Source organism: Lepisosteus platostomus, chromosome 4, assembly GCF_059453375.1.
Source record: "Lepisosteus platostomus isolate fLepPlt1 chromosome 4, fLepPlt1.hap1, whole genome shotgun sequence".
NCBI lineage: Eukaryota > Metazoa > Chordata > Actinopteri > Semionotiformes > Lepisosteidae > Lepisosteus > Lepisosteus platostomus.
This window is the reverse complement of record NC_142614.1, coordinates 28683057-28697434: the sequence shown is the minus strand read 5'-3', so window position 1 is coordinate 28697434 and position 14378 is coordinate 28683057. Positions and strand designations below refer to the sequence as shown.

Sequence of the window (14378 nt, the reverse complement as noted above, 5' to 3'; positions counted from 1 at the left end):
CCTATCCTGGAGTCCTTGCACTGGCTTCCTGTCAAGTTTCATGTCAACTTCAAAATCCTCATGCTCACCTATAAGGCTCTGCATGGCTTGGCACCTGTCTGATCTATTATCGCCCAACTCCCCATTTCGCAGCCTTCGCTCCTCTAATTATGGTCTCCTAACTGTCCCCCAAGCCCGTCTACACTCCATGGGTGACAGGGCCTTCTCCTGTTATGCCCCTTAGCTCTGGAACTCTCTCCTTCAAATCCAGACTCAAAACCTTCTTCTTTATAAGAGCCTTTACTTAACTGGTTCCATTCTTCACCCCGCTGCTTCTACTGTATTTAGTTCCACCGTCTACTGTCTCCTCTGCGTATTCTCATCGTGTTTATCTTGTGTATTTTTTGTCTATTTTTAATTGTTGTTGTTGCCGTTGTCATTCTGTTAAGCACTTTGAGAAGCCACCTTTAAAGGTGCTATATAAAATAAAGTTTATTATTATTATAAAACAACATTGTTTAATCATTTCACAGAATTATATGCAAGTGCAAGAAATGCAAGTGATCTCCTATATCCTCTATACACAGTATTTAAGCTTGTTGTCACATCAGTGAAACTATTTCATAGTAAACACATTAACAGTGTAATGCTGACAACAGCACATTAAACAGAAACTGCACAATGGGTGAATAATATGTATTTTTACCAGCAAAATCAAAACATAACACCAAGGACTGCATCTCACAAAAAAAACACAAATGTACTTTTTTTCATAGGAATGCTCATCTCACGTTTCAGATAATAGAAGCACCAAAGTAAATCGATAATTTATCAGTTCTCCAGAAAAATGCAACCGCAATGGCAAAAATTAACTGAAATCCATAAAGAATGTTTTCCCGAAACATAACAATAACAATTGTAGTGAAATGTCTATTAAAGCTCCCCTCTACATTAAAATTGACTGGCTATAGAAAATATAAAATATAATAGAATAAAACAGCTGTCATTCAGCAAATTCTGACAATTCAAGATTTAAACCTATATGTAAACCTAGATGTTAGCCTATAAAATACTGTAAATTCTGTAACTAAAAGAATAGTGCAAAAATGTACACATTTTTTGAAACTGTAAACATTATAAGAAGCCTCACTAGGACCAGCAGTAGTGAAATACAACAGTAAAAATAGAATTTTTTTTTCTTTTATTATTTATTTTAAATTTTATGGAAGGCTGAGAGAGCCATTCCAGGTCCCACCTTCATATAATTCATGCAGATTGTTTTTATATTTATTCAATAACTTTCAATTTTTTAACCAAGGTAGATATTTTAGAGAAGATATTTCTTTCTAGTGTGTGCACTGAGTAAGACTATAAAAAACCTAAAGTGTCAGACAGCATGTTCAACGGGGGTTCTCTTTAATTCAAGACCCTAACCAGGCTTGTACTGTATATATTTTCCAAAATAATGCAATATATTAAAGGGTACACATCCATTCCATGAGGACACTGACCTTGACTTCCTTTTGGGGGAGGGGGTGTATAAGATTTTAAGAATATATACATAGAATTTTACCTTGACAACAGGATTCAGTAGCACAACTCCTGACTTCTTGGTAATAACTTGCTTTGTCGTATAGTGGTGTTCTATTAACTGGGGGATCGTTGCAAAACCAGTTCCTTCAAATCGATACTGATTCTGAGGAAATTAAAACAATAAACACATAAAATAATAACAGTGAAACATGCAGTAAACTTAAAATTGTCAGTAAATCGAGCAGTCATACAAATTTAAAGAAGATTAAACAATACTCTCTTTAGCTGTCATACAGATATGTGACATTTTATACACATAAAACAAAATATGACACCTCTTTTGTAAAGTATTGTGGAAACAATCAAAAGTATTGATTAAACAAGCTCTAAATTGCTTATATTTGCAGCTTTTAATTTAAGAATTCATGTATTATTCTATTCTTTGGCATGGAAGCCTGCCTTCAAGATATTAATGAAGTAGATGGGTAGCTTCAACTCTGAAGGCTTTCATTTGCAGAGCTTGATTCGGTGCACTAATTAATAATAATAATTAATAATTGCTTACACTTATATAGCGCTTTTCTGGACACTCCACTCAAAGCACTTTACAGGTAATGGGGACTCCCCTCCACCACCACCAATGTGCAGCATCCACCTGGATGATGCGACGGCAGCCATAGTGCGCCAGAACGCTCACCACACATTAGCTATCAGTGGGGAGGAGAGCAGAGTAATGTAGCCAATTCATAGAGGGGGATTATTAGGAGGCCATGATTAGTAAGGGCCAATTGGAAATTTGGCCAGGACACCGGGGTTACACCCCTACTCTTTTCGAGAAGCGCCCTGGGATTTTTAATGACCACAGAGAGTCAGGACCTCGGTTTTACGTCTCATCCGAAGGACGGCGGCTGTTTACAGTATAGTGTCCCCGTCACTATACTGGGGCATTAGGACCCACATGGACCGCAGGGTGAGCGCCCCCCGCTGGCCCCACTAACACCTCTTCCAGCAGCAACCTTAGTTTTTCCCAGGAGGTCTCCCATCCAGGTACTGACCAGGCTCACACCTGCTTAGCTTCAGTGGGTTGCCAGTTGTGAGTTGCAGGGTGATATGGCTGCTGGCATCTAACTTTCACTAGAATTGTAGGTTGTCTGAATGCCCAGTAGATTGTGCTTGTCAGAACGCTTGATCTGGTGCTGACTCTGGCCTGTGATACAGCCTCTTGACTGACATCAATTCTTTACTCCTCTGCCATTTTATTTAAAAAAATAAGTTTGAAAAAGAGAAAATCATTTAGCCCATCTAACTTGTTTAATTTTGCCATCATTTGCACAAATATACAAAGTTCAGAGTGACTTTCTATAGAAGGTTGCCTCTGCTTTGACTTTCAGACTTCTTACAGGTTTTTGAAAAATATTCATCTAACTTTCTTTCGAATGACATTATTCTCTTACAATAAATCTCGCTTTTTTAATTTAAACCTAACTGTTAAAACCAGCATATAACTGCACAACATTATTTCATTACAGTATATTGGCATCTAAAAACACATTATTACTACAGTGACAAATACAGTTAAATTGTTGCTCCGTGCACAAAATATAATAGTCATTCTGTGAAAGGATATACAAAATATCTAGCCAACATTTTGTTAAATACAATTTAAGTAATTTCTACATCTAGAAATTACTTGATAGCAGGCAGCTGCACAGTTTTTCATGCATTTCTTGTAACAGGAGCAACCCATACAATTTCTGAAAGATTTGTGCTAGCAGATGAGGAATTCTTAAAAAGTGCACCCTCGATAATCTGTCCATGTACAACTAACACATACTCACACTGCATTTTAATGAAGTTTAATCCAAGGATCATTTGCAATGGGAGAAAATGAATAGACGTAGTTTCTTTTTTGTTGTTGTTGTAATACTTACATCTGCGAACTGAATTATAAAGTGCCTTCGTTGTCCATCAGAAAAAACAGACAGCACATATTCCCCTGGTTTGCCATGGCTCTCCCGGACTAGAAAGTCACCTTGCTGTTTCAATAGTTCCTGAGCTTCTATTCTTGGGATGGCGCCGTGATACCATTCTTGATCTCCTAATGGCTTCTCACTGGTAGGAATCACATCAAAGAACTGAAAAATAGAGCAATAATAGTTTAATATATTTGGTTTCTTACTCAGCCCAAACATTTAATTGAAGCCAGAGTTACATAAGCCAATTAATGTGGATCATACAGTCTGTTTATAGTGTCTGAAGGTAAATACATGGAATGCCTTGTGACTGTTGTTTATTCATTTGTCAGATACACATTTCAGTTGAATATGAATCATGTTTAGCAGAGTCATCACCACATGCAGTCATAAGCTTTTGGGATGTCTTTAACTGTCATAGCAAACCCAGTGCTTTTCAGTACTGCATGCTCCTTACTTTTTAAAAGAGGTTAATATTCACACTGAATTTTAATGAAGTGAATAACAGTAGATTTGTAATGTATAAATATCTAAGGCATGTAATAAAACCAATTACACTTGTTTTTTAAGACTGTTTTTTGTCTTTTGATACGCTTAATTTATGAAAGTGATTTTAAATGTCTATTTTGAACATGTCTATACTGCGTATACAAAATTATAAATACTAACACATGAAATTCACACACATACAGTACGGTATTTTTGTGTATTGCCTCCAATGTTAGCAAAAAGGGGGAAATAAGATACTGGTTCATCACTGTAATACAATGAAATGGTAATTAATAATGCAGGCATGATTAAATTTACTGCATGCAAAGTGTAAATTATTTTGAAACACATTGCAGTTCATTTGGAAGTCCCATTGGGCTAATTTAAAGGTAATAAAATCATCTTTATAAAGAAGCCTTTTAAAGCAGATTTTTAACTATGTTGAAACGTTATCCTGTAGAGATGATGAGCCTCGATATGATTATGAAATATTTTTTCACTATATAGTTTGCACTATGAGATAATATATAAGATACTAATCAGATACCACTGATTATTGTCTGTAAATTATCACAGTAAACCAGTTTAACAGATGAATGAATTAACATATGTGATTATTTTTGGATTAAATCAATATAAAAGCAATTTATACTTGAGCAGCAAGAAACAAGCCTCTGTATATTAAAAACAACACAAATACATATATTTAATGAAAGACTTAGACTTTTTTTTAAATCCAAAGAATACCATACTACAAGAAGAAAATCGTGCCAGATAATTTTACTGGACAAGATCCATTTCACTTGTGCTTGCTTGACACACATCTTGTAAAGATTTTATTAATAAAGAAAAGAGATCATGAAACATTTACCAATTAAGTTTCACATCTAAATACCTGAATTTATAACAAACAAAAATGTCAGTCTTATTCCACCAATGTTGGTCCACCTGGGCTCCGTATTACTACAAACATGCACATCATGATCACAGACAATGCCATGCAGTTTCTTTTTAAACTAAACTCCTTCAGTGCTTACTCACAAGCATCGTAATGATTAACATTGGCTAAAGGGTGATAACTATCATTAGAGATAGTTTTATAATGGTGAATGCAAAGGGTCATAGCATTCAGGACATAGTCTATTCTATATGAATACATAAATACATAAAAATGTTTTTTTAATAATAATAATAATAATAATAATAATAAACTTTATTTTTATTTTATATAGCGCCTTTAAAGGATGACATAAACAATAAATAAGAAGACTACAACAATAAATAAGAAGATTTCACAAGATAGGACACAATTACAATTACAACAATACAACAATAACAATAGAGGAGACCGTGGAAGGTGGTATTAAGAAGAGCAGAGGGGTGAAGAATGGAACCAGTTAAGTAAAGGCTTTGCTGAAGAAGAAGGTTTTGAGTCTGGATTTGAGGGAGTTTAGAGAAGGTGACTCTCTGATATCCTTGGGCAAAGAGTTCCAGAGCTTGGGGGCATAGCAGGAGAAGGCCCTGTCGCCCATACAATGTAGACGGGCTTGGGGGACAGTAAGGAGGGCAGAATTTGAAGAGCAGAGATTGCGAGTTGGGGATTAGGGCGATAAAAGTTCAGACAGGTATTGAGGTGCCAAGCCATGTAAAGCCTTATAGGTGAGCATGAGGATTTTAAAGTCTACGCGGAATTTGACCGGAAGCCAGTGCAAGGACTCCAGGATAGGAGTAATGTGAACACTTGCACTAGACCTGGTCAGGATTCTGGCTGCTGAATTTTGGACATACTGCAGTTTGTTCAGAGTAGATTTAGATACCCCAGCGAGTAGAGCATTACAGTAGTCAATTCGAGAGAATACAAATATGTTGATCAGCTTTTCAGCCACAGTTAATGATAGCATAGGGCGTTGTCTTGCGATATTTCTAAGGTGAAAAAAAGATGTTTTGACAGTATGGTGTACATGTGGGTCGAATGTTAAGCCAGAATCGAATATAACCCCAAGGTTTTTCAATTTTGATTGAAGCTCAAGTACAGAGCCATCTACAGATAGGGTTACAGGACTCGCTTTACGAAGTTGATGGGGGGTACCAATAAGCATGACTTCAGTCTTGTCACAGTTAAGATGAAGGAAGTTTTGAGTCATCCAAATTTTTATGTCAGAGATGCAATTAGATAGAATAGAGACAGCCATATCAGTGTCAGGTTTGGTATAGATGTATATTTGAGTATCGTCAGCGTAAAAATGAAAGCTGAGGCCATGTGGTCTTAAAAGCTGACCAAGTGGGAACATGTAAATGCTGAAGAGCAAGGGGCCCAGGACTGACAAAAATCTTAACCCGCTGAGTTGTTGATTTTCTTTTTTGGAAAGACAAACGCAAAATAACTGAAAACCACAATTCTTTTTTGTCTTACATAACAGACTCCTTTCTATCTATATGACACTTCTATTGGTGATCTTTTGCTCTAATACCGTAAAAGGCTCTGAGCATTTGAGATTTGTCTCCTATAGAGATATTTCCTTCCAGCTCTTGTCTCATCTGATATTGCTCCAGATTTGTGTCCATTTGGTGATTCTCTACATTAAATGATTTTCTCTTTATGTTTTTTAATAATCTACTAAACTAGATCATGTTTTTTTAACCTTTAACTTGACAATTTTAGGTCTGGTACCACCTTTCTGAAGCATAGTCACACTGTCTAAAGATTCCTCACTTAATTTAATTATCTTAAGCTTTTCTCTTAACTCCTCTTACAATCTTTTCTCAAATCAACTTTTACCTTAGATTGAGACTATCCAGACCTTAATTATATATCAAAAGTTATTATATTGTGGTCACAATTTCCCAGTGCTTCTACCTTTCTTGTTTTATTTGGGTCACTTGCAAAATTAAGGATTATTGCAAGCCCTTTTCCTTGTTGGTATTCTGAAAGGCTGGGAAAGAAAGCATGCGTGCACCATATCAATCATTTCAATTTCAGCATCTGTGCTCCCAGTTGGCTTATCTCCATCTATGTGAGGAAAATTGAAATCCCCCTAATAATATGATACCCTTCTTGCTACATGCTGATGTGATTGCACTGTATAATGAAGCATCATTATGACTGGGCTCAAGTGGGAAGCTGCGTCACAGTACAGGCTGCACAGGAACAAGTAGAGGTTAATTCCGTGCTAAAAAGTAGAAAGAAAAAAAAACATTTCAGCTGTTGAGCCTCTTCAGGTAAGAGGGAGAGAGAGAAAAGTTGTGAGGATAAATATCAAAAGAGAACAAACTACCGCACATGTAAGAATGGGCACAGCAGGTGAGAAAGAGTATCCAAACGAATGGAAATCTGGGGGAGAAGTGTGAAAAGACAAAATCTGTAAATTGAATGGAGAAGTTCAGAAAAGAAATTAGTCTACCACTGAGATCTGGTGGAAGATGTAATACAAGTTTAAGAATAATTTATTATCCCTTTCACTCTCACCCTTACATCTGAAGAAGGTTTAACAGCCGGAATGTTGCATTTTTCTACTTTTCAGTATGGAATTGACATCTCATTCATCATTATGAGCATGTTGCCTGGTCTGTATCACACTTCTATTGCTAAAACTGTAAATTTTATTTCCAGTTTCAGCTATAAAGATTTAGAAGTACTCGTAGAATTGTAAGTTTTTTTCCACTCACCTCTTCAGTCTTTTTTCGGTCTCTACTGAATTTTTTCCACTTGTATTAAATTCAAATTCATTTCTCTCTGTAAGCCAGCTTTCTGTAACTCCTATAAAATCATAGTTGCTTGCTAATACAGCTTCTAAATCCAATATCTTGTTTCTAATGTTCCAAACATCAAGATATAGTTCTTTAAGGCTCTTTTTCTCTTGCTTCCCTAAATGTGTTCTGCCTGCTTATTCTTCTACAGCATCTCCCCTCATCAGAAAATCAGCATCCAACCTGGTGTCCAGTAATTGGAATCTATGGACACTTCAACCTAGACGTGTGACTCCTTGAATGTGACTGTACTTTCCTACAGTCATGTCTTAAAACTTCTCAACTACTTCCCCCCCACCTCTCAAAAAGGCTGAGAAATACACATTTTATAAAGTGTGCATCTTGTATAAAACATACACTTTTATACCCCTTGTATAACATGAAATTGTTACACATACCATCAGCTGCAACTCTCCAGTAGGTGGAATTGAATATAGTCAAGACCTGAAAATTGTATGTTAATCAAACTGTTATGGTGTCTGACCACACCTTGAATTATCCTCCATACCTTGTATAGAGAATATGGAAAACAATCCAAATAAGCAGTCCTCTAACAATCCATTTCATTGATATTATACAGATTTTTGAATGTTTATGGAGAGAGTTAATTGATAAAGAATAAAGAATAAAATCATCTACTTCTGATTTCTAGAATAAAGAGCATATTGTACATCTTACAAATACAGGAGAATACTGAGTAAATGGTGTTCCAAACCTGCTTATGTGTGTGATACAAACGCTTAAGCAAAAGCATATTTCGGTTCTTTTTGTCACAATCCAGACTTTCTTTGATTTATTATTGGTGTTAACAGCAGCAATAAATTTCATTATTAATACCGGCCTGAATGCCAAACAACTAATTAGAACTGTGATTGAAGTGCATTTTTAAAAATAATTTATTCAACCCATCTCCCTCTTAACTAATCGCCTGTTTTTATTTTTATTAAACTACTTACTCTTTTATTGATAAATGAGCTCAATTAAAACACTATAATGCCTTACTGAATCGTTCCTACAGTTGGTGTTGTCGACCAAACCACAGGATTACTCATATTATGAGGGACTTTCCTTGTTACTTTCATTTGTTATATGCTGTACACAAAAAGCAAAGATGCACAGAATATCAAATGCAATTTACTGCATGTAAGAATATAGTTTTCATTAAACAATTTCACATAAAAATGTGAACAAAAACACAGATCAAAAAATATAAATTCCTTTATTTATATTGTACTTTTCAGGCCTAAGGACTCCCAAAGACCTTACATATAGATGGCAACCAACTTCATCCAAAGCTGACATATAGCACCCACCAAATTGGCAGTCATTATAAACTTAGAACCCCACAAAACAGCAAATATTTGAGTGAGGCACTTTAGCAATTGAGTTAAGAGGGAAATTTAGGTAATATTATACAATCCTACAGGGTAATTTAACCATAATACTCTTGTACTGTACAACTACTGTACAAGGGTAAAATATCGAGTAGTAAGGTCCTCAGTTTAAAGGTTGCATTAGAAGAACTTAACTTCCTATAATCATATGACACAGTGTCCTCCATCACCATACTGTAACATGGGATTGGAAATTCTGGTTAACAAGGAAGTTTTCCACATACTGGTTGTCCAAACACTATGTAAAATACCAACATGTTCTTCTTAATGGTCTCCCTTCCCAGTACTGACCAAGACCAGGCTAAACAGAAGTCATGCCTCTATCATCTATACATTGTTCTGATTAAACACAACACACTTAAAGTGACAACACTGCAAACTTTTGTGGCATAACCTCTCTGACTTTTAGTTAAATCCTGGTAGTTTTAAGGCACAGACATGATCAGCCACTTGATAAACTGCTGTGGGATTGTTTGGCATTATTACTGTGCAATTTCTGAAAGACGGTAAAAGTTGTCAGGTTGTTTCCTCTTGAGGGCATTGGCAAGTTGGTTCTTTTGGACGCATATCAAGAAAAATGTTGGGCATTGCATGATCTCTACATTACATTCTGATCTTCACAGCCTTGTGAAGCCTAGCACTATGTAGTTTTGCATTGTCCTTTGATCAACATTTCCAGAGAAGAGAGGCTCAAAGGAAAGAAAAAAGTGCTCTCTCAGGGAGTTCATCATCATATTGCTGAGCTTGAGCGCGTTTGCCCTCAATCCATACCAAAGATGTTTTCACATTAAACAGGATTCTTCACCACATCTTAACACCTCCACTGCCCCAGCTGTTAACCTGAACAATGCAACACTCAGGATAATTCTCAAAGATGTGTCTCCACACATGTCAGAAACTGAACTGCAAATAAAACAAGCCACCACTCTTCTCTGCCACCACCTCAAATGTCCATGAAAATGTCAATTTCTCTTGGCTGCCAACATTAACCCAACCCTCGGAATTTCTTCCTGGAGTTTCCCATACTATAACCCAGGGGTCAGCAAGCTTTCTGAAGGAGCCTGCCAAGAGTTAGCTCATGCACTTTTCACAGATTTGCTTCCCACCGATACTTTTTTAAAGTCAATTATAAGTGTACTTACATATTGATGAATAATAAATATGAAAATATAACAATATCCAAATTAATAGACTTATGTATGTTTTTTAGTGTGATCCTTTTCCTTGCCAAGTTCTCCAATCTCAGGCTTGTAGCAAAGTTTGAAACTGCCTGTGCATCAAGGCAGATCAAACAACAAGAACATTTCCCGATGAATAATACAATGAAAATTCATTGTGGGGTAGACATTGTGATTTACAATGTTCTTCACAAAACCGTACTGTTTTTTGATCAGAGCAGGGGCACTTTCATTCATCCCAGAATGTATTTTCTTGATGTCAATTCCTCTTTCCTAAAATGATTAATAAAAGTCCTAGCCGTATCTTCCCCTGTAGTTTTGCCATGGATGAGTTTAGGCAGCACAGTTCTTCTCGAATTTCATCTGGGTCACAGTATCTGGCAAGAATAGCTAATCCCAGTATGTTGCTCAAATTCATGCACTCAGAAGACAAACAGCACAGCCTTTATGTTGAACAAATTCATATTCATTTCTCCAAAAGGGCTAAGATTAGAGAACATCTAACTTTGCTTTCTTAGCAACAACCATTTTATTCAAGTGTTTGAATTACAATTAAATGTGGAAAATGTTATCTGTAGCAATGATGTGACCATTCCTTTTAAAACAATAGGCTAGCTCTGCTAAAAATCATGCAGTAAATAAACCAAATGAATCGTTTCTTTTACGCCAAAAGTGTGTTGGAATACACAGAATTATAGACCATCAAGCATTATTTTTATCATTTTTATCATTTTTTAAACTAATTTCATCATTGCTTGGACTTTCTGTATGGCAAAAAATTCAATTGCTTTCTTCAAGTTTAGCTAATTTTACAATCCATAAATGAGCACAGCAAAATTCAAGAAAGATAAACCAAGACAGACAGCACAAGAAAGAGCTTGATGTGAAAACAGAAGACAAAAATAACTTATTTTGCCTGGGCTAAAGAAGTGCAAGAAGTTTCTTTCGCATACAACTACGCAACAGAGTTATCACAAAGACCAAGGAATTAGAAGATTAGGAAGGTTCAGACAACCAACTACAAAAACAAAACTAAATGGGTACAGAAACTCCTAGGATTTCAACGACAGAAGATATAAGCAAAAATGCATTGTAAATTCAAAGAATACGTGTGTTTTGAGGTCTAAAAATAGTAATGACCCTTTTTAATGATGGTATGGGAGTTCATGGTATAAATTACGCATAAATCTGAGGTTTCAGTTATTACAGGAATAGGTTTAAGATGGTGTTAATGACACTGTGGAAAAATCTGAAGTATGAGATTATCTTTTAGATATTCTTTCATAAAGATATCAGGTACTTACCGATGAGGAGCCCAAGACTGACTTTGGGGACCGAATTATTCCTGCAATGGAATGGCGTAAGGTGTCAAACTTTGAAATCTTGTCTTTGCTTTTATCCTGGAAGAAAGATAAGGAAATGTACACATTAGGGTAAATCCTAACCTGAAATCTCTTTAAAAGAAAACATTAAAAAACTGCTCAAAAGGAATAAAATGGAATATGACTGTGATAAGAACAGACTTTTTTGTAAGGATAACCATTCACTTTCATAATTACCCATGAATTTACAGTAAAAAAAACAACAAATTGTGACAGCACTTCTGTGTTTCTTGTTCTGTGGCACTGAAATGATAAAGCCAAGCCATGATAAAAACTGTCATTTCCCTGATACATGGCAAACGTAAAAAAAGTACCACAGTGCAAATGCTCACTAGTCAATTGCCCTAAGGTCGATACTCTAGGACAGAAAAATAAATAAGATAAATAATCTGTAAACTCATACTTCTCCTCATACTGCAAGCTTACTATGTTGAGCACTTCTGCATAAATAAAACTCAATGTGTCAAGATCAAATTTGAGAGTTAATCTATACTGTGACTGAAGAAAAATAAACAACCATCTGTCATTGTCTCAAAATGCATATCTATAGCTGGAATGTACTGTCATCTACCATGCTATATAAAATAGAGGTACTAGAAAAACTGTAAAGTCATAAAACTGGTGTACCCTGTATCACGATTGGTTGAAATATCCACTGAAATAATAATTAAACCACAACCATTTATGGCTTTAGAACATAGTAATGAATAAAACATCCAGGCCCTTATCCAAGCTCCACTGCAGCTTAAAACAGGACATGCCAAATGAGAATCATGAGCCTTTCAAGATAACAGATCCTTGTCCGTTGACAGGTCGATTTTTACATCAAGGGATTAAATGGCTAGTTAAAACTGCTCATTGCATCACCATGGATACAGAGGGCTCTTTGCGCTTGTGGGCCTGCCAGGGTTGGGGATGATCAGCTCATTTCACGCAGCTCAGGTAATGACAAGATAAAGGAGCTTCTTCAGATAAATGAGTCGTGAGGATTAGTAGTAGCTAAATAACTCTTCCTAACATCACAGAAGTTATGGTCCGACAACAATATGTGCATTCTGATGTGCTTCCCACCAGCATGCAAAAGCAAAAGTTTAGCCCTGCCATTACTGCATTTCTGCAGCTTTGTGCTGATATTTTGAGCAATCATCAATTTTAAAATGGGCATAGCGCTGGAGACGTGCTGTCTTTTAACAGCTCATGCTGCTTCTAATAGAGCCATTAAATAGAATACTGTCTACATTCTGAATGCTAGCACTGTATCATATCATGCTTATTTCTTAATCATCATTATTAATAATAATAAAAATAATGACTACGAAAGATGGCTTATCCTTGGGTTTGCTACAAACACTCATTGCAGAAGAGAAGGAACAAAGTTAAGTATAATCTAGTCTTCCAGGATTTCTACTGCTGTAGAACCTGCTTATCCTCCCTCTGAATGCCCAAAACACACAAGGATCATCTAGGACCCTAACATTCAAAGCTTAAAAGTGTCATGTCAACTACAGGTGTTTCTGTGTCACAGTAACCCAAGGAAAACCGACTTCAAGCCCAACCCAGGGATGTACTCCTTACTACAACCTAGCCCAAGGAGATTTCAGGTCATTGTCAGAACATTGAACACCCCATCATTTATAACTTAAATGAAACAATCCTTTGCATATAAATAAGAAACAAACTTAACATTCACCTAAAAAGGTTTCTACATAGTACCAACATCGTAAGTATACCACTTATAATTTTGCTCCATCTCTATAAAGAAATGTTCAATTAAAATGAATTGTATCAATTGATATTTTGTGGCAAGAACATCTTTGTGAATGACATTTACTCAACACAGGCAGATATGGATATGAGGAGGATAACAAGATGTCTGTATCAAGTCCATACTTTAAATGTGATTCTTAAAAAAGACTTAGCAAATATGCAATTTCCCTAATTGCTGTAAATATGATTTCTGAGAACTACTTTCTTTACAGGAAATGTGAAACAAAGTGTATGTAAGATTTGTTAGGAAATCTTAATATGAAGAGCAAATCTGTGCGACTTGAATCGGCTAATTACACTATACGTGAGTCGTACAATCAAGCCATAATCACTCGTATTTTTGATACAAAAATAGTTCTTCATTTTATAGAACAGAAAATAATTTGTCCCAATCTTCAAAAAAACAAAATAAATGAAATTAGATAGACTAAGTATATAGGTGTGAGCAAATTTATATTAATTTACCACTAGCAACAGTTTCATTTCAACACGCACCAAACAAGCCAGTTTATCTGCTCAATTTTTGTAAAACAGAAAAATCAGGGACAGCTCAAGCTGATGTATCACTTGTAAAATCTGTCTATTTCCGAACTAAATTTAAAAAAAATATTTAGTAACAAGCAAAGTTACTAGCCTCTTTACCTCTACCCCTCCCAGAAATTTTGTATTTTTTTCCATGCTCATTTAAGTCTGATACATATCAATTATATTTTCCATTAATTCATCTTAAGCAAAAAATCAATAATTCACTCCAGCAATACGATGCAGCAGAATGAATATGTTGTTGCTGGCCAATAATTGAGTCCAAGAAGAACAGATTCTGTTTGCACTTAAGAGAACAGGTGTCTCACACCTGTTCACATAGTGATTTTCTCCCTTCTCATCTCAAGTTCCTGGAAACTCAGGGTGACTAAATGGTCTTTGCACCATACATAG

General features: G+C 35.8%; 1 protein-coding gene across 2 annotated transcripts in view; it reads right to left on the bottom strand.

Annotated features, from left to right (window-relative positions):
- Positions 1–14378, bottom strand: part of fer (fer (fps/fes related) tyrosine kinase) — a 136535-nt gene that overhangs the window by 63857 nt on the left and 58300 nt on the right. For both annotated transcript variants that reach the window (XM_088629341.1, XM_088629342.1), the window contains 3 exons: positions 11598–11693; positions 3444–3647; positions 1553–1675 (listed from right to left, as the gene is read on the bottom strand). In XM_088629341.1, coding sequence (XP_088485467.1) covers positions 1553–1675; positions 3444–3647; positions 11598–11693 — 423 coding nt within the window. The remainder of the gene's footprint in view (positions 1–1552; positions 1676–3443; positions 3648–11597; positions 11694–14378) is intronic.